This window comes from Panthera tigris, chromosome D2 (genome assembly GCF_018350195.1).
Source record: "Panthera tigris isolate Pti1 chromosome D2, P.tigris_Pti1_mat1.1, whole genome shotgun sequence".
Classification (NCBI taxonomy): domain Eukaryota; kingdom Metazoa; phylum Chordata; class Mammalia; order Carnivora; family Felidae; genus Panthera; species Panthera tigris.
In genome coordinates this window covers 33,164,801-33,188,735 of record NC_056670.1, presented here as the reverse complement: position 1 = coordinate 33,188,735, position 23,935 = coordinate 33,164,801, and the positions used below count along the sequence as shown (strand labels likewise).

The following is a 23,935-nucleotide window of genomic DNA, read 5'->3' as shown; positions in this document are numbered from 1 at the left end:
GAGTAAGGATAAAAATCGAATTGTGCCTTACGGTGGACCATCCAGTACAGTGCCTGCCTTTACCAAGCCTCATCTGGCAGCAATAGTGAGCTAGCACTTTTGTTTTAAGGAAAACCCTTAGAAAATAGATATCTATCTACCTGCTCTTAATATACTGGAGCTGTACCCCCTGAGACCTGAAAAGGGAGCAGTTTTAGGACAGCTGTAGGATCAAGAACCGTGGGCAAATTATTTTGGGGTGAGATGATAGGACATGAATGTTTTGTATTCCCCTATGCCATACAATATTCATAAAAAGAGGTTGAAATTTTGCAGCCTAAGGGAGATTGCTCATAAGAGCTTTCAAATAATAACAGTTTAAACTGGGGGAGGATTTTAGAAATGAAAGAGTAACATTCTCATTCTACAGTTAAGGAAAAGGCCCCAGAAAGAGAAAGTGAAGTGCCGAAAGTGACAACTAATTAGCGGCGGACCTGGGACTTTTGATAGTATTGAAACATAAAATGTTATTGTAGTGTTTCTCAAAGTGTGCTACACACACTGCTGCTAGTACAAGGGCAAACATTTTTTTAAAATTCTTACACGCCTATTAATTTGGGAATGTGACACTGGATTCCCATTTACTGTATTATATCAAAAGTTCTTTTAATATAATTTCAAGTGTGAAGAACATAATTTTCAGCATAAAAACCTCATTAAAAGAATATTAAATAGGTGTTACTATTAATGCTTGATAAAGTCAAAAAATTACAATGATAGTATGTGGGGAACTGAATTTTGGAAAACAATGGAATCATCTAGAATAGTTTGAGAATTTGGATATTCTGCATTATTCTATGTGGTTTATGTTATTGAAACTTTAAATGTAGTTTTCAAAGAATGGAAGAAAATATGAAGCTTGCTACAGTGGAAGACACTGTGGAGTATCACCTATTCCTGATACCAGATGAACCAAGAGACCCAGAAAAACACAAAGAGATTCTTCAAAAGTATATTGAGAGGATAATGACCCACTTTGCACCTATGCTGGTCCCCTATATCTGGCAGAATCAGCCTTTCAATCTCAAATACAAACCTGGAAAAGGTATGGCTCTTTTACTTGATTTGATACATGTGAATTTTAATTCTGACAACAGTGATGTGTAATAGTCCATAGTTCATTCAGTGTTGTCAGGAGATTTATAACCTGAACTTTTTAGATTAGTGATGCTTGCTTATATTTGGTTAAGCCCTTAAACTAACCAAAAAAAAATTTTTTTTAATTCATTTGATGAAAGCTTTCTAATAGTAATTACCTTAGGAACCTAATACATACTCAAAATGACTGAACCGTGGCTATTCTTTGGAACTTTACTTTTCTATGCTAGAATGTATCTGGGTACCTGTACTAAACAGGTCAGGCATCTGCTTCCTTAACCATTGCTTCCTTTAGTGGTTACTCTGTATTCCTCGCTCTTGATCATGGGTTTCGTAGGCTGCCTTTTTTCACACAGTTGGCTCTACCTGACTTATAAAGAGCAATCATTGGGCTTAATGACCATTATTTGCCTCTCAGAAGTATTTTGAGGTTCTTTCATGCTTCCTTGTGTTGTTGGTGCTTAAGATCTGACCTCTGGCCAAGTATGGCACTTTTTCTTATCATTTCATACCTGAATAGGTGACCAAGGCTCTGCTCCAGGGTCTTATTTCAGGAGTCTAGCATCTTTTGATACTGTCAGTCTAGGTCTTGATTTCGTGTTTATCTGTTATCTTTTGGTTAGCAGTTGCCACATGTCTTCCCTTGTGTTCATTTTATAGAACCCCTGTTCACTGAAACACATGTAATATTTATTGGCAAGAACACTCTCACAGTGGCACAGCACATCCAAGACCAACTCCTTATCTGTTTCCTAGAAAATCATTTTTACCCAATGTTTTCTTGTTTTCCTTAATGGCTTTGCTATCCACCTAGTTATTCAAGCTTGTTAGTAATTCAGAATTGTATTCAGCTCTTCACTTCAGCATATTCACTTCACAGCACTAAATCCTACTGTGGTTACTCCTAAAATATGACCCTTTCTCTACATTTCCTTGGCTACAATCTAGACCCTCTTAATCTCTTCATCTGGAAGACTACAGTAACCACCTAAGTAACCTCTCTGGTTCCCATATCTCCAGTTCTTCACATTGTTGCCAGCTACCCTTGTAAAACACAAATTTGATCATGTTACTCTTCTGCCTAACATCCTTCACCAGTTCCCCATTGCTTCTGGATGAAGTTAAAACTGAAGTTTAATATATAAGGTAGATAAAAATAGACACTTTAATTGGAGCTTCTCTAGTTGAAGAAATTTGAGAGACCTGGGGTGAGGTGAAGAGTTAGTTGGGATGTTCTTCCCACCTGTTTTTGTTTTTGTTTTTGTTTTTGTTTTTGTTTTTGTTTTTGTTTTTGTTTTTGCCATGGCAGCTCTAAAAACACTCTATAATGTGCTTGTTTGACCCTTAGTCTGTTAATGTGGTAGATTACATTTCTTGATTTTCATACACATTCCATTCCAGGAATATATTCTACTTGGTCATGGTGTACAATCCTTTTCATGTGTTGAATTTAGTTTGCTAGTATTTTCTTGAGGATTTCTGCATTAGTGTTCCACGGAAATTGGTCATGGTTTTCCTATATTGTCTTTGTTTGGCTTTATTATGAGGGTAATGCTGGCCTCATAAAATGAGTTTGGCAGTGTTCCCTCCTCTTCAGTTGTTTGTAAGAGTTTGAGGAGGATTGATGTTAATTCTTCTTTAAATGTTGGTAAAATTCTGGGGTGCTTGGGTGGCTGTCAGTTAAGCATCCGACTTCAGCTCAGGTCATGATCTTACAGTCCCTGGGTTCGAGCTCTGTGTCGGGCTCTGTGCTGACAGCCCAGAGCCTGGAGCCTTCTTCAGATTCTGTGTCTCACTCTTTCTCTGCCCCTCCCTTGCTCATACTCTGTCTCTCTCTCAAAAATAAATAAACATTAAAAAAAAAGTTTAAAAAAAATGTTGCTAAAATTCTCCAGTGAGCCTTTCTCTGTTGGGAAGTTTTTTGATTACTGATTCAGTCTCTTTCTAGTAACCAGAAGTAATTCAGTCTCCTTCTAGTGATCCAGTCTTGATATGTTGTGTGTTTCTAAGAATGAACTTATTTCTTCTAGGTTATCCAATTGGTTGGTGTACAATTGTTCATATCATATGTTTCCTTATAGTCCTTTTTATTTCTGTAGTATAAGTTGTTATATTGCCTGTTTCATTTCTGATTTTAGTTACTTGTGTCTCCTTTTTTTTCTTACTAATTTAAGATTTTGTAAATTTTGTGATCTTTCAACAAACCAGCTCACCTTAGTTCATTTTTTTCTGTTATTTTTCTGTTCTCCATTTCTTTTATCTCTGTTCTAATCTTCATTATGTTCTTCTTTCTGCTAGCTTTAGGTTAGCTTTTTCTTTTTCTAGTTCCTTAAGGTGTAAAGTTAGGTTGTTGATCTGAGATCTTTTATAACTATAAACTTCCTCTTAGCACTGCTTTTAGTATGTTACATCTTTGTTTTCATTTGTCTCCTTGTATTTTCTAACTTCCTTTGTGATTTCTTCTTTGACCTATTGACTTGTTTAAAAGTGTATTAAGTTCTACATATTTTTGAATAATGCACTTGTTTAAAAAATTCCTGCTCCATCTAAATCTAGCTTCCTGATATTCCTAGAACACTTTATTGTCTGTCATGCTTATGTGCCTTTGCACATGCTATTCTCTTTTTCTGGAAAGCCTACTTCTGGTCATTCTTCCACATGAACATAGCTCAGATATTCTTTATGGTCACAGAGCCCTCAGTGCATATGTCCATTCATTATCTTGTTGTTGTTGTTTCATTATCTTGTTTTGAGATGGTGTGGTTGTCTTGTCTCCGGTTGTCTATGGGTCCTCAAGGGTGGGCTTTTTATATCCTGTTCAGAGTTGCAACCCCAGCTCCCAGCTGTGATACCTACAGTATAGTCAGTCAATGAATGTTCGTTTAATTGAATGATTACTTGTATGTTTATGTGCACAGACAAGTTTATTTGGTTATATGATTGCTTTTCTCTTGTTTTTAGGAGATGTTCCTGCTCATATGTTTGGCATGACAAAGTTTGGGGATAACATTGAGGATGAATGGTTTATTGTTTATGTAGTAAAGCAAATTACAAAGGAATTTCCAGAGTTAGTAGCAAGGTATTAGTTATTTTAATAATCTAAAGGAATTCTCTTGTTGAGACTGACCACATTTTTATCCACTTAGTAAAAATTTTTTGGTAGTCTGGTAGAGATTGAACAAATTTGAGACATAGATTTTGAAAGTGACTTGTGTGTTTTCTTCCTTTTTTCTTGTGACTTCCTTTTCTTGAGGAAAAATTAAAGTACATTGGAGAATTTAACTTCTAAATTTTTAAACGAAACCTGCCTATTTTAGCTTTTTAAAAATTATTCTCATTGTGAAAGACCAAATACAGATGGTAAACAAAGTTCAAACAATACCAAAGGGTGTACTGCTCTTTAAAAACAAAATCGTAGAAAAAATTCCATTCATGTATACATATACATATACATATACATATACATTACAGATTTCTTTACTATGTCTTCCTCTATTTTACCATAGCGTGTACCCCCCCCGCATATATGTTGAGAAATCACATACAGAAAAATTTAAAGAAAAATTAGTGAACAGTATTGAAAGCAAAGTAGGTAACACTGTTTAAAATGGAAACTGATAGTTCTCTGTAATTACCAAGTTGTGTCAGCAGAGGGCGTTTCACCCATTTGCCGCATGTTATTCTAGTTTTCCTGTTAGCCCCCAAATTCTAATCCATTCCCCCAACCTCTTCCCCAGCTGAACAAAAAGAAAAACAACTCTGAAAATGTATTATTATTTCAAAATTTCAAACATGAAAGTAGAGAGAATGAACCCACGTGTACTCCTCACTCAGCTCCAATAATTACCAATTCATGGTCCTTTACCCATAGCTTTCCCCTCCTCCTTTCCCCTACTCCTTTTACATAGCAAGATTATTTTAAAGCAGATCTCCAATACTATGCCATTTTATCTTTAAATACTTTTAAGATGTAAATAGAATAGATAAGAATTCTTATTTTAGACGCTACTGTTATCACACCTAAAAATAATTGTCAGTAATTTCTTCATAAATGATAGAATTTTATATGAACAAACTCCAAGATAGATGTTTCTATCTTTACAATGGTAATAGGGGAGGACAATGCCTTTTGTGTATGGATTCTGATCTTTATATAATGATGGTGCATACCTACACACCAGGCCTATAAAGCTCTTTGACTAATAGGCATCTACTGTCTTGTTGGGGATTTGGTTTTTAAATTTTTTTTTAAGTTTGTTTATTTTTGAGATAAAGAAAGAGAGTGTGAGCAGGGGAGTCACAGAGAGAGAGGGAGACACAGAATCTGAAGCAGGCTCCAGGCTCCGAGCTGTCAGCACAGAGCCCGACACAGGGCTCAAGCTCACCAACTGTGAGATCATGACCTGAGCTAAAGTCGGACACTCAACCAACTAAACCACTCAGGTGCCCCTTGTTTTTAATTAGAAAAAGAAAGAACTTCCTCTATGTCTCTGCCAGATTAATCTTCCTAAGGTAGAGCCCTAACCATTTTTCTACACTGCTTTAAAACCATTCATTCCTTAAAAAAAAAAATAGAATAGAATAAAACCAAGCTCATTCTCATTGACTCTGCCGACATTTAAAGCTCTTCCCAAAATGATATAACTGTGCTTTTCTAGTCTTGTTCTTTACTAGTGCCATTCTCCAAATATCTACCTTAAATAGACACCTCCATGATTTTGTCATTGCTAATCCCTCTCCCAAGAACATCTCAACTTTTCTCCGTATATCTCCACCCATAAAAAGTGAAAAAATCTAGAATCTAGAAAAAATCTACCTTTTGTGTGACAAGAGAAAATAAGAGTTTATATTCCTATTAACTAGATTATGCTTAAGTGAACCTAGAAGGATAAACAAAAAATAACAATGGTTGGAGGGTAGGAATGGGGCATATAGGGACAAAAGTAGGAAGGAAACTGTTCCATTGCAGAACTTTTTATGTACTTTTTAAAAGTTTAGCCATGTGACTGTCTTACCTATTCAAAATTTTAAATTTAAAAAATAATACAAATAAGGCAAAACAAAATTATCTTTCAGGGTCCAAGTAACTCTTCCATAAAGGCTTTCCTTATCTTGGCTCTATGTGGGTTTTTTTCTTCTTTTGACACCTAATTGTATGTTTTTCATATTTGTGTCTGTTATTATTTACTTATGTACTTAATTTGCTCTCCTTATCATCTCCCTCCAACTCCTCTTTCAATCTTACAATCTCCCTGAGAGATTCATGGTGTCTGAAATATTTTGCTTTATTATAACAATCTGTACATAGCATGTACTCATACATTAACTAAAATGAAAGAGAACATATTAGAATAAATGTGTTTTGATTCGTAGCATATATGTGCTTTTTGAATGCATAATTGGAATTTCTTTTGCAAAAGGATTGAAGACAATGATGGTGAATTCTTGTTAATAGAAGCTGCTGACTTTCTCCCTAAATGGTTGGATCCTGATAATAGTGCCAATAGAGTAAGTGTATCCAAGTTTGGAAAATTTACAGAGATGAAATCATGTTACTAGTACCTAGAGTTTGTCAGTGCCCAGAATGAAAATTAAAATGTATCATTTTGCAGGTATTTTTCCACCAGGGAGAGCTGTGCATTATTCCTGCACCAAGGAAACCTGGAGCAGTATCCTGGTTACCCTCCACACCCCCTACAATCCCACAAGCTTTGAATATAATCTCAACACACCCAGAAAAAATTTTGGCTTCAGATTCTATACAAGCTGCTGTGAATAGGCGCATTAGAGGGTAAGAAAAATATTTTCAGTGCTAGTCAAAGAGCCTTTTGATTTAATGCGGTTCAAGTCTTCCACTGAATGTGGAATTTCTTTCACCTAGATTAATGCTCATTTTCATTCTGTCTTCATCCTTCATGAAAGTGACTAACAACAGATTAAATTTACATGTTTTAAAATTAAGGAACAGATGTATCTTTTAATTCCCAATCATAGATGTTATATTGCAGTCCCAATATTTTTGCATTTATTTACTTAGATATTGTGGCTAAGTTCTATCTATATCCATAGGTAAAAATTTTGAGACCTTGGGGTGCCTGGGTGGCCCAGTTGGTTAAGCATCCAACTCTGATTTCAACTCAGGTCTTGATCGCAGGGTCATGAGTTTAAGCCCCTCGTTGGTCTCTGCACTGCACGTGGATCCTACTTCAATATTTTTTGAGACCTTTAGGAATGAAAACCTAAGGGAGCATAGTGTGCTTTGTGGGACTCTGTATAGTATTCTTTGGTCTGTGTGGAACACTTTAGGCTCTATGCCGAAAAGACAGTCTTTACCTAACATATTAGTTCAACCTTTCACATTTGAGTACCTAGGCAATGTTTACTACCATTCAAGTTTTAACAATATAAAAATCTCTCTTAACTTTGTTTCAGCATACTTTGTACCATTGTTTTAAAAGAATAAACTCTGATTTTATTCTTGTTCCAAAAAATAGTAGAGTTTTCATTTTGTTTTTATTGAACTACATTAGTCCCTTTTCTTTATTTTCCATTTCTTCCTACCTTTTCTCTTTCTCTCTCTTCTTTTCTGCAGTTTTAGTGTATATGGTAGCTTTATCTTCACTTTCCTTGTCATTCAACATCTCTTGATGAACCAAGACAAGGGGAACTAAATGCTATAAGAACGCTAGATATTTACATATCATAAAATAAAAATAATTATGTTACCTGTCACAGATACCCAGAAAAAATTCAAGCCTCCCTTCATCGAGCACACTGCTTCCTTCCAGCTGGTATTGTAGCGGTGTTAAAGCAGCGCCCCAGATTGGTGGCTGCAGGAGTCCAAGCATTTTACCTACGGGACCCTATTGACCTGCGAGCCTGTCGTATTTTCAAGACTTTCTTGCCTGAAACACGAATAATGGCATCGGTAAGATAGCTCTCCCGGTTATTTGTTTCCTCACTGGCAAGAGAGTTGAACATCATTTTAATTGTGCACTAGAAAAAACTGGAAATATTCTGCTTCCTCATCTCAAGTTAATACACTTTTTTTTTTTTCTTTTCTCCCATTCTAGTGGAGGAAGATTTCAAGAGATTTCACTCCCTAGTTTGTATCTAAATGTTTCCTAGATATTTTCTGGCCACATTTTTCCTATTTTGTTTTCTTCTTAAGAATAAAACATTTCATTTCTTCCAGAGAATTAAGAATTATTCTTTATCTTCTACCCACCTAAACTGCCATATAATGTAACTGATAAGAATTCCATTAGTGATAACTAAAAATAGATCATGCAGTTAATTTTATGGTATGTGAATTATTGTATCCCAATAAAGCTGTTACTAAAAAATGTAGGCAGTAAATAGGTTGGATCTTCTTTGCATTTCATATGAATATGAAGCTCATAAGAAGAACTGTGAAATGATACTGAATTTTTACTTTCAGGAAGACTCAATGTGTTTTGTGTCCCAATGTCCAGGTCACTTTCACTAAATGTCTGTATGCACAGTTGGTGCAACAAAGGTTTGTGCCAGACCGGCGGAGTGGATACAAGATGCCTCCTCCATCTCATCCCCAATACCGAGCCCATGAATTGGGCATGAAGTTGGTAATGAACCATAAAATTTTATATTCTTCCTTTAGGTAAAAGGGCTCTTAATAAATAATGGCACAGCATAGAAAGTCTAGAAATATACCTTATTTACATGAGAATGTGGCTCTCAAACAAGAAGGAAAATGTATTATTCAGGAAATGATAATAGAACAACTAAGAAGCTGTCCAAAAAGTTAAAGTTCATTCCCTCACACCTATACCAAAATAAATTCCAGGTGGATGAAATATTTAAATGAGAACATTGAAACCATAATACCTGAAAACACAGAAGAATTTTTGATAATTTGAGTAGAAAAGGCCTTTTTAAACAGGATTTGAAATCAGAAGCTATAAAAAAAAAAGACTGGTAACTTTAATTATTAAAAATTAAGCATTTGTGTGTTGGAAAGAAAAATCCCATAGCTAATGTCAGAGATAGTAAACCTGAAGAAAGCATTATATTTGCAGTTTAAAAAAGAGCTAATTTCTATAATATATAGAGAGTTCCTACAAGTCGGTATGAAAAGAAATACTAATTAATTAAAAATGTTCAGAAACCATGAACTGACAGTCCACAGAAAAGGAAATACAGATGATTTTTAATTTAAACATAAAAATGTTGGCCCTTGCTCATAATAAAAGAACTGCAACTTAAAGCTACAAAATAGTGTTTTTTACATTTGGCAAGTATCAAAAAGTTTGATAGTATATACTGGATTGGTGGAAATACATATTTGAGATACTCTCAAACATCATTGATGGGAATATAAATTGATTCAGTCTCTTAGAACAGTTTGTCAATATCCATCAATTTATAAAGTACACAACTCTTCTGCTCAGCATTTTCACTTCTAAACATTTATCCTCCATATATTTTACATGTGTACATAGATCTGATGATACTCATGACAGTATTACTTCTGGTAGCAAAAGATTGGAAATTACCAAATATCTATTAGTAGGGGAATAGTTAGATAAATTACGACCTGCCTATGAAGTGAATTGGATAAATTTGTGTGATCATATAAAATGATCTCCAAAGCATATGACTTAGTGAAAAAGCAAGGTTTAGAACGGTGTGTATGCTACCATTTAGTGATGGAATAGGATATACAGACACAGATACATATCTGCTTGAGTGCATACATTACTTCTGAAAAGATACGCAAGAAATTGGTAATTATAGTTTCCTCTAGAGTGATCAGGAAAGCTCCCTATCTAATTTATTTTATGTGCATTCATTATATTTTTTAATCAAAGTACCCTTAAAATGATATGATTCCTTCCCTTTACTATATCTAAGACCATGGTGAATTCATTTATATTTTCTGTTAGATGAGAAGCCTTTTCTAAGCCTTTTTTTAAGCAAACAACAAATAAGTTTAAATTTCTGGTTTTGTGATCAGCAAGAAATCTCTTTGAAGAGAATAAGAATCTTTGTTTTGCATTATTTGCTTTCCCTTTATAATTTTTAGTAATTTCTATATAGAAATTGAAAAATTGGAGGGGCACCTGGGTGGCTCAATCAGTTATGCATCTGACTCTTGATTTTGGCTCAAGTCATGATCTCACAGTTCATGAGTTTGAGCCCCACTGCTTGGGATTCCCTCTGTTTCCCTCTCTGCCCCTCCCTGCCCCTCTCTGCTCGTTATCTCTCTCTCTCTCTCTCTCAAAAGAAATAAATAAACAAATAAACTTTTTTTTAAATGGAAAAATTAGAAATAATCACATTTTTCATAAAATTCAAAGTGTTATAAATGTCCATATGTCAAATCACCTAGTTCTTAAGTGTGACTAAATGGAGAGAAAATAACTTAATGATGAAAATTCTGTCTATCTAGGCTCATGGATTTGAAATCTTATGCTCCAAATGTAGCCCACATTTTTCTGACTCCAAGAAATCCGTCATGACTACCTCACCACTCTGGGCTGGCTTCCTTGAAAGTCTGAAAAAGAATGATTACTTTAAGGTAGGACTTGCAATGCATTTGTAAAACTGTACAGTCCAGGGGAAATCAAGCTAGTGAATTAGAGATCTATGGTCCATATTTAATGTATAACATTATTAGAGAAGCTAGAGTTAAAAGGGACCATTCTAGTTCAGTGTTAATGAGGGAGTGACTATGAACTGTTTCCAATATTTTAGAAAAGTTAATAATGTTTATATAAAATTATGATAGTTATCATTTGTATCTGAAGAGCAATTTATGCAAATCATAAGGCAAATATGAAGACACCAAATAGAAAATGAGCAAAGACACGGATTAAAAAAATTACAAAAAGACAACTAATAAATTTCTTGTAAAATATTTACTCTCACAAGTAGTAAAGATATATGTATCAACAGAATTAGTTTTTCACATATGTGAAAAAGGATCTGAATGAGGCTTAATGCTATTGAAAGTACAAATTAATACTCCCTATACATTGCTGGTAACATTGCATATTGATAGAACTTTAACTGGAAAGTAATTTGCTAGTGTGTTCCAGGAGCTATAGAAAGGTTCAAACTCAGAACCTTTACTTTGAATAATCTATTTTAAGGAAACATCCAATAAGTAGAAAAGTCCATTAAGAATATGATGGTATATGAACAGATATTTCTCCAAAGACATACAGATGGCCAACAGATAAATGAAAAGATGCTCAACATCACTAACCCTCAGAGATGGTGAGGCTAAATCAGAATGGCTAAAATCTAAAACACAAGAAACCACAGGTGTTGGTGTGGATGTGGAGAAAAGGAACCCTCACGCACCATGGATGAGAATGCAAACTGGTACAGCCACTGTAGAAAACTGTATGGAGGTTTCTCAAGAAATTAAAAATAGAATAATCATATGATCCAGTAATTTCACTACTGGTATTTACCCCCCAAAAATGAAAACACGAATTCAAAGGGATACATGTATTGCTATGTTTTTTGCAGCATTATTTAGAGCCAAGACTATTTATAGCCAAGGGAAGCAACCCAAGTGTCCATCACTAGATAAATAGATAAAGAAGGTATGGTATGTGTATACACACGCACACGCACACATATGCGATGGAACATTACTCAGCCGTAAAAAGAATGAAATCTTGCCGTTTGCAACAAAATGGATGGTTCTAGAGGGTAGAATGCCAAGTGAAATAAGTCAGTCAGAGAAAGACAAATACCATATGCTTTCACTCATATGTGGAATTCAACAAACAAACTAAACAAACAAAAAACCAAACTCTTAGCTATGGTTATCAGAGGGCAGGTGGGAGGATGGGTGAAGTAGGTGAAGAGGATTAAGAGTACAATTCTTGTGATGAGCACTGAGTAATGTATAGAATTATTATGTTATATACCTGAAACTAATATAATACTGTATGTTAATTATACTGGAATTAAAAATTTTTTTAAATATCATATAAAGACTGTAGCAATATAGAAAAGTGCTTATGATATCATAGTATATTTTCGAAAGAGTGTAAAATATTAAGTACAAATGCCAAAATAAACATGCATGTGAAAAGCAGAAATGGCAGTGAAAATGAGATTATGCTATTTTTTGGTTCTATTTGTACTTTGTTTTATAAATTAATTACAAATCAATTATTTCTTAATAACCAATAAAGTACTAGAAAATGGTAGAAAATCTTCCAAATTGGAAAGAGGTCTTTAATGGTGAAAAGGATTAGGAACCACTACATAGAGCCTAGTCCCCTTGTTTGGAGAAAATGGAGCCCAAACAGGTACATCAATGACAAAACAGGGACTAGGACTCAGGCCTCGTGATTCCTGAACAACATATCATACACTGCCTCCCTGAAAATTGCTGGTGAGTGGGTAATTTCAGTGATACCATGTAAATAATGTTATGATTTTTTTCTTTCAGGGTCTGATAGAAGGTTCTGCTCAGTACCAGGCAAGGCTAGAAATGGCAAAGAACTACTTCCAACTCTCAGTAAACCGGCCAGAAAGGTGAGTTTATCACTACCTAACCATGGCAGCAAGAGTGGTAACCTGCCAGATGTTAAGGAGTTACTCACTCTTGAGATAGTTGCAGAAATTGGAATTGCTGTATTTAAAGAGTTAACGGCAAGGATCATGACTGCTGAAGGGGATGAACTGGGAGAGAGGAGGTGTTGCTACAGAAGATCACTGGATCTGGCACCCGTCATCATCATCATCACCTAACGGCTAATGTTTATTGGTACTTACAAAGTGTATTGGTACTTAAAAATTTGATCTCTCTTATAGTCCTGTGAAATAAGTATGATTATTATCATTCCCTAGTTACAGCTGAGGCCAAGAGAGATTAAGTAGTTTGCCAAAGGTCACACGGCTAATTAGTGACAGATCTAGGGTTTGAACTCAGGCAGTCTGATATCGAGCATGTGCTTAATTCCTGTAGGAGCCCTTGACTGTGTTTAGCTACATTTAGGAGAGGCTGAAACATAGGATAAAGCAGGCAGTCAGCTTTCAAATCACATCTCATTCTAACCTGCCATACATTTCCTAGAAAAAGAAAGAAATGAACACAGGGTTGGCAGGAAATGGCACCCCTTTAAAATTTTATAAAGTCAAGTTCTCATAATGGTGGAGTAACATATCCAACTAACCCCCTGCCAAGTGTAATTATAAACTCTGGATGGAATTTAAGAAACAGTTACTTGAAGACACAGTAGAACAACAAAATTGGGCCAAAATTGAAGGAAATAGAACCCTTTGAAAGAAGAAAATCACAATAGATGAGGTCCTCATTATCTGAGTTGTCACCTGAGGTCACTTCCTAGTCAGTGCAGCACCAAGGAAAATAGAGCTCAAGCAGAAAACTTTGGTCTTATTGAGCTCAGGAATCAAAGGTCAGATTTTGAGTATTGGAAAAAACTCAATTTATGTTTGTAAAATTGAATTTGAGATACTCAAAGCTATTAAATAATATAAAAGCAATAGCTTTTGTATATATCATGGTTAAAACGTCCCAAGTTGTATGTGTTTTTCATTTGTTGGACTTTTTTTTCTTTTTTCCCTGGAGGAAACTTAATTGGTTTTGAACTTCATTCATTTTGCTTACATCTCAAACATCACTTATTTGTGTAATAGAATGTTCTTTGAGGACTGGTGAAGCAAAGTTGATGCTGCGAGAACTCTAACCTCAGTGTCTGTGAGATAATAATGACTTTACAGCAGTGTTTACTCTTTCAGAAGTGTCTGCGTGTGTCTTTGTCCTGCTCCCATCAGTTTTATGGCAGTAATTGATGGTAAAAAGAGGATGCCTTCTTAGGGAATCATTTCAGAAAACTTGAGAAAGAGAGTCAGAAGAGGAAAAGAGGTGGCCTCATGTTTAGGAGAATCTGCCCCAGATGATTCCCATCCACCTCTGTGGGCCACTCTGTGAAGACACATCACCTTACAGACTTGGGTTAAAGAGATGTTAGAAAATTAGACTCATGTGTAGGAGAATCAGGGCTCCTCACACAAAATAAGATAGATTGGTGGTTAGGTAGTTATTTTTAAATAATGGAAGTTTGTTAGGGCGCCTGGGGGCTCAGTCAGTTAAGCATCTGGCTCTTGATTTTGGCTCAGGTCATGATCTCAAGTTTTGTGAGTTTGAGCCCTGCATCGGGCTCTGCACTGACAGTGAAGAGACTGCTTGGGATTCTCTGGCCCTCTGTCTCTGCCCCTCCCCTGCTTGCACGTGCTATCTCTTTCTCTTTCAAAATAAATAAATATTAAATAGATAATGAAGTTTGTTGTTGTTACAAAAGTAATGTATTCACTCATTATAGCAAATAAAGATGTAATAAGGAAAAAATATATATCAAAGAGTCAACTACTATTATCGTTTTGATCTACTGCATTCCAGGATTTTTTTTCCCCATATCCATCTCGTTGATTTTTTTTAAATTGTACTATATAAAAATTTTGTATCCTGCCCATAATTTTACTTATTACCATCTTACATTTTCCAATGACATTAAAAAGTATTTATAAGTGTAATTTTATTTTATTTTTTCTTAAAGTTTACATATTTATTTTGAGGGAGAGAACATGAGTGGGGGATAGGCAGAGAGGGAGGAGAGAGAGAATCCCAAGCAGGCTCCCTGCTGTCAGTGCAGAGTCCGACACAGGGCTCGAACCCACAAATTATGAGATAGTGACCTGAGGTGAAGTTAGACGCTTAACCGATTGAGCCACCCAGGCGCCTCTATAAGTGTAATTTTAAAGAGCTGCACAACATTTCAGCAAATGGATGTACCATGACTTACTCAACACACCTTTACTATTGGAGAAAGAATTATAAGTAGCTTAAATGTCCAACATTGTAAATAGTGCTGCAGAAGAGACTCCTGTTCCCCAAACCAGGATAACTTCTAAACAATTTAAAACCAAACTCACATCTCCCTCCAGACCTGTTCTTGAATTCCCAGTTTTTTGGGTTTTTTTTTTTTAATACTTAGATTAATGTCAGAGACTGTTTCCCACTCTCTTTTTTAATAGACTACCATCCTTCTTATCACCTAGACCTCCTGGCTCTCGTTTGATCCAGTCCCTAGATCTTTTTTTTTTTTTTTTTTTTTTTAATTTATTTTGAGAGAGAAGGAAAGAGAGTGCATGTGCATTAGCAGGGGAGGGGCAGAGAGAGGGGGAGAGAGAGAATCTCAAGCAGGCCCCGTGTCAATGCAGAGCCTGACATGGGGCTCCATCGCATGAAACATGAGATAATGACCTGAGCCAAAATCAAGAGTCAGATGCTTAACTCACTGAGCCACCCAGGCTGCCCCCTAAATCCTTTTTATTGTTATCTTGTGTCTTACATTTTTCTTTTTTGCTGCCTACCTACTCTAATATGTATATATATATTTTAACACTTATTTCTTGAACTATAACAATACCTAAACTTGCTTCCCAACCTCTAGTGATTCTCCACTTCCAGTGCAACCATTAGAGCCAGAGAATATGCTTGAAATATATCTTTAATCATATTACCCCCTCTCCTAAAAATTATTAGAGATTGTAATAGTGAAAAATTGAACAGTGTAAGTATCCATCAATAGTAGATAAATGGATTGCGGTGTGTTTGTAGGATAGACTACTATCCATTACTTAACCAGAGATTAGCTAAATATATGTAAACCAAATCCAAGGTTTCTAAACCTTGGCATTGTTGACATTTTGTACAAGATAATTCCTTGTTGTGGGGTACTGTTGCGTGCATTAAAGGATGTTTAGCAGCATCTCTGGCTTCTACCTAGTAAATGCCAATAGCTGTCCACCCTGCCCCTAATTTTGACAACCAAAAATATCATCAGACATTGCAAATATCCTCTGGGGGCAAATTGTCCCCAGTTAAAAACCACTGATCTAAATAAATATGTCTTGAAAACATGATGTTGAATGAAAAAAGGATATTGTAAATGTGTACAGTATGGATGCTATTACATATAAAAAGTTTTAATACATAAAATACTATATATTACTTATAGACATGTATATATTCATTCAACCAATATTTATTATTTCCAGGCACTAGGGATACAGTAAGCGAATCCAAAGTCTCCCTGCCCTTATGGAGTTTACGTGCTAATGTAGGAGAAAGACAATAAATCACTATATGCTGTTAGATGGTGATCAGTGCTTTAAAGAAAAAAAAACAGGGTGTGGGGACAGAGAGGTCTAGGCTGCTCTTCTAGATAGTTTGGTCAAGGAGGACTTTCCAAGGAGGTTTAGTTTGAGAAGACACATAAGTGAAGTTAGGGAATGAGGCATATAGGTATTTGGGGTGATAAAATTCCAGGGAAAGAGAACAAACAGCAGTTACAACATAGATACGTACACATGCGTGTGTGCGCACACACAGACATTCACACATATACACACTCAGTGGACCAGAAGGGCATTTGTGAGAGCAATCATTTCTGGGTAGCAACAAGATGGATTGGAACTGATAGTGTTGGTCATCAAAGGAAAAATATTAGCTTTATGTATAATTTTTAAGGAAATGTATATGTTACTTGTTTAATTTTTTATGTTAAGTGTCAAAGTATAATCATACCTTTAGATTAGAAGTATAACAATGTTATAATTCTAGGTGGGTAAAGATATGCTATATCATCTTTTTTTTTTTTTTTTTTTTTGGTCATCTTTTATACTTGTCTGCACTATTTAAATCTCTTAAAACAAAAATTAAAAATAAAAAAGAAGCCGTCAGTGATCACCTGCTGCTTATTTCATTGAGTCCAAACTTAGCCATTTCAGGCTCACTGTGCTCTCATTTCAGTCCATCTGTTCAGCCCTGTCTGCCCCACTTAAGCCACACTGAACACCATTTGCTTTGTGAACATGTTCCTCAGTTCTCTGCCTCTATACAAATGTTCATTTCCCCTCTTGCCTGAAGTTTCTCTACCCTATCTTCCTTGTCAAAATCTTACCCATTCTTTAAGTCCTAACTCAACTATGTCCATTATCTCTTTTCCTTTTTAATTTTCTTGTAGTTAATGTAATCATCTCCTGTGACTCTACATAGCATTGGTATTCCTATATGATTTTATATTTTGTAACTTGTTATGATTATTTGTGTATTTCTTTTCTCTCTCCTAATAATATTTTCATAATATGGAGTAGGGATAATGTCCTGTCACCCACATGATTTAGCAAGGTATGCAGATCTTTATTAAATAAATGTAAGTCCATTCTATAACTTGATTTGCTCCATTCTAAATAGGTCAGGGAAGCATGGGTGACTTAGTTGGTTAAGCCTCTGACTTTGGCTCAGGTCATGATCTAGTGGTTCGTGAGTTCCAGCCCTGTGTTGGGCTCCATGCTGACAGCTCAGAGCCTGGAGCCTGCTTTGGATTCTGTGTCTTCCTCTTTTTCTGCCGCTCCCTCACTCGTGCTCTTTCTCTCTCAAAAATAAATATTAAAAAAATTTTTTTAAATAGCTCAGACAGGGTTCAGGTTTCCATTAATTTATGTAATAGGTCATATTGGGGTGCCTGGGTGGCTCAGTCCGTTAAGCGTCTGACTTCAGCTCAGGTCATGAGAGCTCCATGTCGTGTTCTGTGCTGACAGCTCAGAGCCTGGAGCCTGCTTCAGATTCTTTGTCTCCCTTGCTCTCTGCCCCTCCCCCGCTCACACTCTGTCTCTCTCTCAAAAATAAGTAAACATTAAAAAAAAAAAAAACAGGTTACATTGCCATCATAAAATAGTATGCTCATTATATAGATAATTTCTGTGCATATTTCCTCGTTAGTTTATTGTAGGAAGATCATAAAATAGTATCAGACGACTTGATTTCAAGCTTTTGCTGTCCAACTCAATGACCTTGTAAAAGTTATAGAATATCACAGAGCTCTGGTTTTCTCCTCTATAAAACAGGATTATCACTTATAATAGTAATTAGAGGACTAAATAAGAAAATGTATTTAAAAAAATTTTTGTTTAATTTACATCCAAGTTAGTTAGCATATAGTGCAACAATGATTTCAGGAGTAGATTCCTTAATTCCCCTTACCCGTTTAGCCCATCCCCCTCCCACACCCCCTCCAGTAATCCTCTGTTTGTTCTCCATATTTAAGAGTCTCTTATGTTTTGTCCCCCTCCCTCTTTTTATATGATTTTTGTTTCCCTTCCCTTATGTTCATGTGTTCTGTGTCTTAAAGTCCTCATATGAGTGAAGTCATATGATATTTGTCTTTCTCTAATTTCACTTAGCATAATACCCTCCAGTTCCATCCACATAGTTGCAAATGGCAAGATTTCATTCTTTTTGATTGCTGAGTAATACTCCATTGTATATAGATACCACATCATCTTTATCCATTCATCCATCAATAGATATTTGGGCTCTTTCCATACTTTGGCTATTGTTGATAGTACTGCTATAAACATGGGGGTGCATGTGTCCCTTCGAAACAGCACACCTGTATCCCGTGGATAAATGCCTAGTAGTGCAATTGCTGGGTCGTAGGGTAGTTCTAGTTTTAGTTTTTTTGAGGAACTTCCATACTGTTTTCCAGAGTGGCTGCACCAGCTTGCATTCCCACCAACAATGCAAAAGAGATCCTCTTTCTCCGCATCCTCGCCAACATCTGTTGCTGCCTGAGTTGTTAATGTTAGCCATTCTGACAGGTGTAAGGTGGTATCTCATTGTGGTTTTGATTTGTATTTCCCTGATGATGAGTGATGTTGAACATTTTTTTCATGTGTCAGTTGGCCATCTGGATGTCTTCTTTGGAGAAGTGTCTATTCATGTCTTTTGCCCATTTCTTCACTGGATTATTTGTTTTTTGGGTGTTGAGTTTGATAAGTTCTTTATAGATTTTGGATACCAACACTTTATCTGATATGTCATTTGTAAATATCTCTCCCATTCTGTTGGTTGCCTTTTAGTTTTGCTGACTGTTTCCTTTGCTGTGCAGAAGCTTTTTATGTTGATGAGGTCCCAGTAGTTAATTTTTGCTTTTGTTTCCCTTGCCTCCAGAGACATATTGAGTAAGAAGTTGCTGCAGCCAAGATCAAAGAGGTTTTTACCTGCTTTCTCCTCAGGGATTTTGATGGCTTCCTGTCTTACGTTTAGGTCTTTCATCCATTTTGAGTTGATTTTTGTGTATGGTGTAAGAAAGCGGTCCAGGTTCATTCTTCTGCATGTCGCTGTCCAGTTTTCCCAGCACCACTTGCTGGAGAGACTGTCTTTATTCCACTGAATATTCTTTCCTGCTTTGTCAAAGATTAGTTGGCCATGTTTTTGGGTCCATTTCTGAGTTCTCTATTCTGTTCCATCGATCTGAGTGTCTGTTCTTGTGCCGGTACCATACTGTCTTGATGAGTACAGCTTTGTAATACAGCTTAAAGTCCGGGAGTATGCTGCCTCCTGCTTTGGTTTTCTTTTTCAAGATTGCTTTGGCTATTCGGGGTCTTTTCTGGTTCCATACAAATTTTAGGATTGTTTATTTTAGCTCTGTGAAGAATTCCGGTGTTATTTTGATAGGGATTGCATTGCATATGTAGATTGCTTTGGGTAGTATTGACATTTTAACAATATTTGTTCTTCCTATCCAGGAGCATGGAATATTTTGCCATTTTTTTGTGTGTCTTCTTCAATTTCTTTCATAAGCTTTCTATATTTTCAGTGTATAGATTTTTCACCTCTTTGGTTAGATTTATTCCTAGGTATTTTATGGTTTTTGGTGCAGTTGTAAATAGGATCGATTCTTTGATTTCTCTTTCTGTTGTTTCATTGTTAGTACGTAGGAATGCAACCAATTTCTGTGCATTGATTTTATATCCTGCAACTTTGCTGAATTCATGAATCAGTTCTAGCAGTTTTTTGATGGAAACTTTTGGGTTTTCCATGTAGAGTACCATGTCATCTGTGAAGAGTGAAAGTTTGACCACCTCCTGGCCAATTTGGATGCCTTTTATTTATTTGTGTTGTCTGCTGAGTCTAAGACTTCTAATACTGTGTTGAATAACAGTGGCCAGAGTAGACATCCCTGTCTTGTTCCTGACCTTAGGGGGAAAGCTCTCAGTGTTTCCCCATTGAATATCATATTAGTGTTGGGTCTTTCGTATATGGCTTTTATGATGTTTAAGTATGATCCTTCTATCCCTACTTTCTTGAGGGTTTTTATCAAGAAAGGATGTTGTATTTTGTCAGATGCTTTCTCTGCATCTATTGAGAGGATCATATGGTTCTTGTCCTTTCTTTTATTGATGTGATGAATCACATTGATTGTTTTGTGGATATTGAACCAACCCTGCATCCCAGGTATAAATCCCGCTTGGTCATGGTGAATAATTTTTTTAATGTATTGTTAGATCTGGTTGGCTAATATCTTGTTGAGCATTTTTGGAAAAAATTTTTTGAATGTTTATTTTTGAGAGAGAAAGGAGAGAGAGAGAAAGAGCCTGGAGCCTCTGAGCTGTCAGCACAGAGTTCAACTCAGGGCTCGAACTCATGAACCGTGAGATCATGACCTGAGCTGAACGACTGAGCCACTTAGGCACCCCAATAAGAAAATGTATTTAAAGTGCTAGCCTAGCATATTATACATGCAAGATTCATTTTAGTTCGTATTTTCCTCAGGGTTTTCTTTTCCTCATATATATATGCTATATATAAATTAAAAGAGTTGCACTAAGTCAGCAGCTTCAAGATGGTGTTCTGTGCAGCCTGCTGCAGAGTGAAAGGCAAAGGTGAAGTAGATATATCTCTGAGCCTCCAGACTCCATTTTAATCAAAGCAGTTTTTTTTTTTTTTTAGCTTTATTGAGATATAATTGAGAAACAAAATCTAAAGATATTTAAAATGTATATCATGGTGATTTTTTTTTTCATGGTGATTTGAGATATGTGCATGTGAAGGGATTATCACTAACTAGTTAATTGACAATTCCATCACCTCATATATTTATCTTTTTGGGGGAGCAGTGAGAACATTTAAGTTCTACTCTCTTAACAGATTTCATTTGTATAATACAGTGTTATCAACTATGGGTACCATGTTTTACATTAGATCCTCAGACTGTATTCAGAAACTATATACCCTTTTACCAACCTCTCCTTATTTCTCTCACCTCCTACTCCCTGGCAACTACTGATCTATTCTGTTCCTATGAGCTTTACTTTTTTTTAGATTCCACATATATGTGATACCATGCAGTATTTGTCTTTCTCTGTCTGGTTTATTCAATTAGCATAATACCCTCAAGGTCAATCCATTTCACAAATAATAGGATTTCCTTCTTTCTCATATATATTTCTCTGAATAATATTCCATTGCATTGATATAGCACATCTTCTGTATTCATCCATTGATGGCACACTTAAGTTGTTTCTATATCTTAGCTATTGTGAGTAATGCTGCAGTGAACATGGGAATGCAGGTATCTCTTCAATATTCTTTACATATATACCCAGAAGTAGAATTGTTGGATCATATGGTAGTTCTATTTTTAATTTTTTGAGGAACCTCCATACTTTTTTCCATAGTGGTTACACCAGTTTACATTCTCACCAACAGTGCACAAGGGTTCCCTTCTCTCCACATCCTTACCAATGCTTATTCTCTCTTGTCTCTTTGGTGGTAGCCATTCTGACTGGTGTGAAGTGATATCTCATTTTCATTTTGATTTGCATTTCCTGATGATTAGTGATGTTGAGTGCCTTTTCATGTACCTGTTGGCCATTTGTACACCTTCTTTAGAAAAATGTTTATTCAGGTCCTCAGCCCATTTTTAAATCACATTTGTTTTTTCCTATCAAGTTGCATGAGTCCTTTATATATTTTGGATGTTAACCCTTTATCAGATATATGTTTTTGTAAATATTTTCTCCCATTCAGTAGGTTGCCTTTTCAGTTTGTAGATGGTTTCCTTTGCTGTACAAAGCATTTTTTCTTTGAGCTCTTTTATATTTTAGAGTTACTGGTAAGATTTTATTTGAGAAAAAGGGGTCTATAACTTAAAACAATTGCTTAAAAACAAATTAGACTAGATAATTGCCTCCAGCTTTAAAATATTTTTTTGTGATTATTATTCTGAGCTGTCTTATAAAAAAATCCCCATGTCTTTTATTTTTTATAGCTCTCTTGCTCCGAGCCCAGGTGAAGAAATCTTAACCTTATTACAGACCACACCATTTGATATAGAAGAGCTTAAGAAGGAAGAAGCTAATCTTCCCCCAGAAGATGGTAAGTCATGGGCCAAGAGAGAGCAGAAGGGTGAGGAAAAATTAAAATATTCCACTAGGTCTCATAGGCCCCTTCTCTGAGAGTACCTGCCATGTGAGTATAGTATGGCAGTATCATGTTTTCTTCTTTTTCAGATGACCAGTGGTTAGATCTCTCACCAGATCAGCTGGACCAGCTACTGCAGGAAGCTGCTGGCAAAAGAGAAGCAGAGCCCATTTCCAAGAAGGAGGAACAGAACTATGACTTGACTCAAGTCTCAGAGAGCATGAAAGCTTTCATATCTAAAGTCTCAACCCACAAAGGAGCAGAGCTGCCTCGGTAATTTGTGTTAAAGTATAAATATATAAGTAGTTAAAACCCAGATGTTAAAGTCATCTAGTCATTGCCATTTCCACTCTTTTTTTTTTTTGTACTGCTATGTTTCCCTCTTTTGGTGCCTAGTACCCTGATGACTTTTTTGGAGTCATATTTTTAATAGCCTGATCCTTTGCAATTCTTTTTTTTTTTTTAACTTGTTTTATTTATTTTTTTTAAATTTATATCCAAATTAGTTAGCATATAGTGCAACAATGATTATAGGAGTAGATTCCTTAGTGCCCCTTACCCATTTAGCCCAATCCCCCTCCCATAGCCCCTCCCGTAACCCTCAGTTTGTTCTCCATATTTATGAGTCTCTTCTGTTTTGTCCCCCTCCCTGGTTTTATATGATTTTTGTTTCCCTTTCCTTATGTTCATCTGTTTTGTCTCTTAAAGTTCTCATATGAGTGAAGTCATATGATTTTTGTCTTTCTCTGATTGACTAATTTCACTTAGCATAATACCCTCCAGTTCCATCCACATAGTTGCAAATGGCAAGATTTCATTCTTTTTGATTGCCGAGTAATACTCCATTATATATATATACCACATCTTCTTTATCCATTCATCCATCGGTGGACATTTGGACTCTTTCCATACTTCGGCTGTTGTTGATAGTGCTGCTATAAACATGGGGGTGCATGTGTCCCTTCGAAACAGCACACCTGTATCCCTTGGATAAATACCTAGTAGTGCAATTGCTGGGTCGTAGAGTAGTTCTATTTTTAGCTTTTTTTGAGGAACCCCCATACTGTTTTCCAGAGTGGCTGCACCAGCTTGCATTCCCAGCAATTCTTAAAGTAAGTCAGAGAGACTGCTCAACAGATCTAAAAGCTTCCATCCCAGAGCTGTGCAAGGAAACTGCATTTTACTCTTTAAACTTTTACTCAGAGCCTTATGGACTCTTAACATCTAGCTCTCAGCAGACTCACACTTCAGATCTGCTACCCAACAAGCAGATTGTAAGCTTCACACTCAAAAGAGGGGAATAAAAGATTTCATCAGAGAAAGAAATAATAACAGGAGAAATGGGAAGTTACATTTGGCAAATAAATGTAAGAAAATAAGATAGATGGAATTGTTACTTGTATAGCAAATATATCTTTATTCATGTTGATGCTCTTAAGCCTCATAAGAAGATTAAAATTTATGTTCAGTATTCTCTAAGAAAGCAGAGATAAAGAA

At 35.9% G+C, this 23,935-nt stretch overlaps 1 protein-coding gene across 9 annotated transcripts in view; it reads left to right on the top strand.

Moving 5' to 3' along the window:
- The window catches only part of ECD (ecdysoneless cell cycle regulator), a 46,488-nt gene that overhangs the window by 640 nt on the left and 21,913 nt on the right, over window positions 1–23,935 (top strand). For all 9 annotated transcript variants that reach the window (XR_006209108.1, XR_006209107.1, XM_007095693.3 and 6 more), the window contains exons 2-11: window positions 870–1,084; window positions 4,099–4,216; window positions 6,558–6,645; window positions 6,750–6,928; window positions 7,873–8,065; window positions 8,613–8,741; window positions 10,568–10,696; window positions 12,593–12,678; window positions 22,287–22,393; window positions 22,528–22,711. Coding sequence is in view for 7 of the 9 variants with exons in the window: in XM_007095693.3 (XP_007095755.1) it covers window positions 880–1,084; window positions 4,099–4,216; window positions 6,558–6,645; window positions 6,750–6,928; window positions 7,873–8,065; window positions 8,613–8,741; window positions 10,568–10,696; window positions 12,593–12,678; window positions 22,287–22,393; window positions 22,528–22,711 (1,418 nt within the window). In the remaining 2 variants the exon portion in view is untranslated. The remainder of the gene's footprint in view (window positions 1–869; window positions 1,085–4,098; window positions 4,217–6,557; window positions 6,646–6,749; window positions 6,929–7,872; window positions 8,066–8,612; window positions 8,742–10,567; window positions 10,697–12,592; window positions 12,679–22,286; window positions 22,394–22,527; window positions 22,712–23,935) is intronic.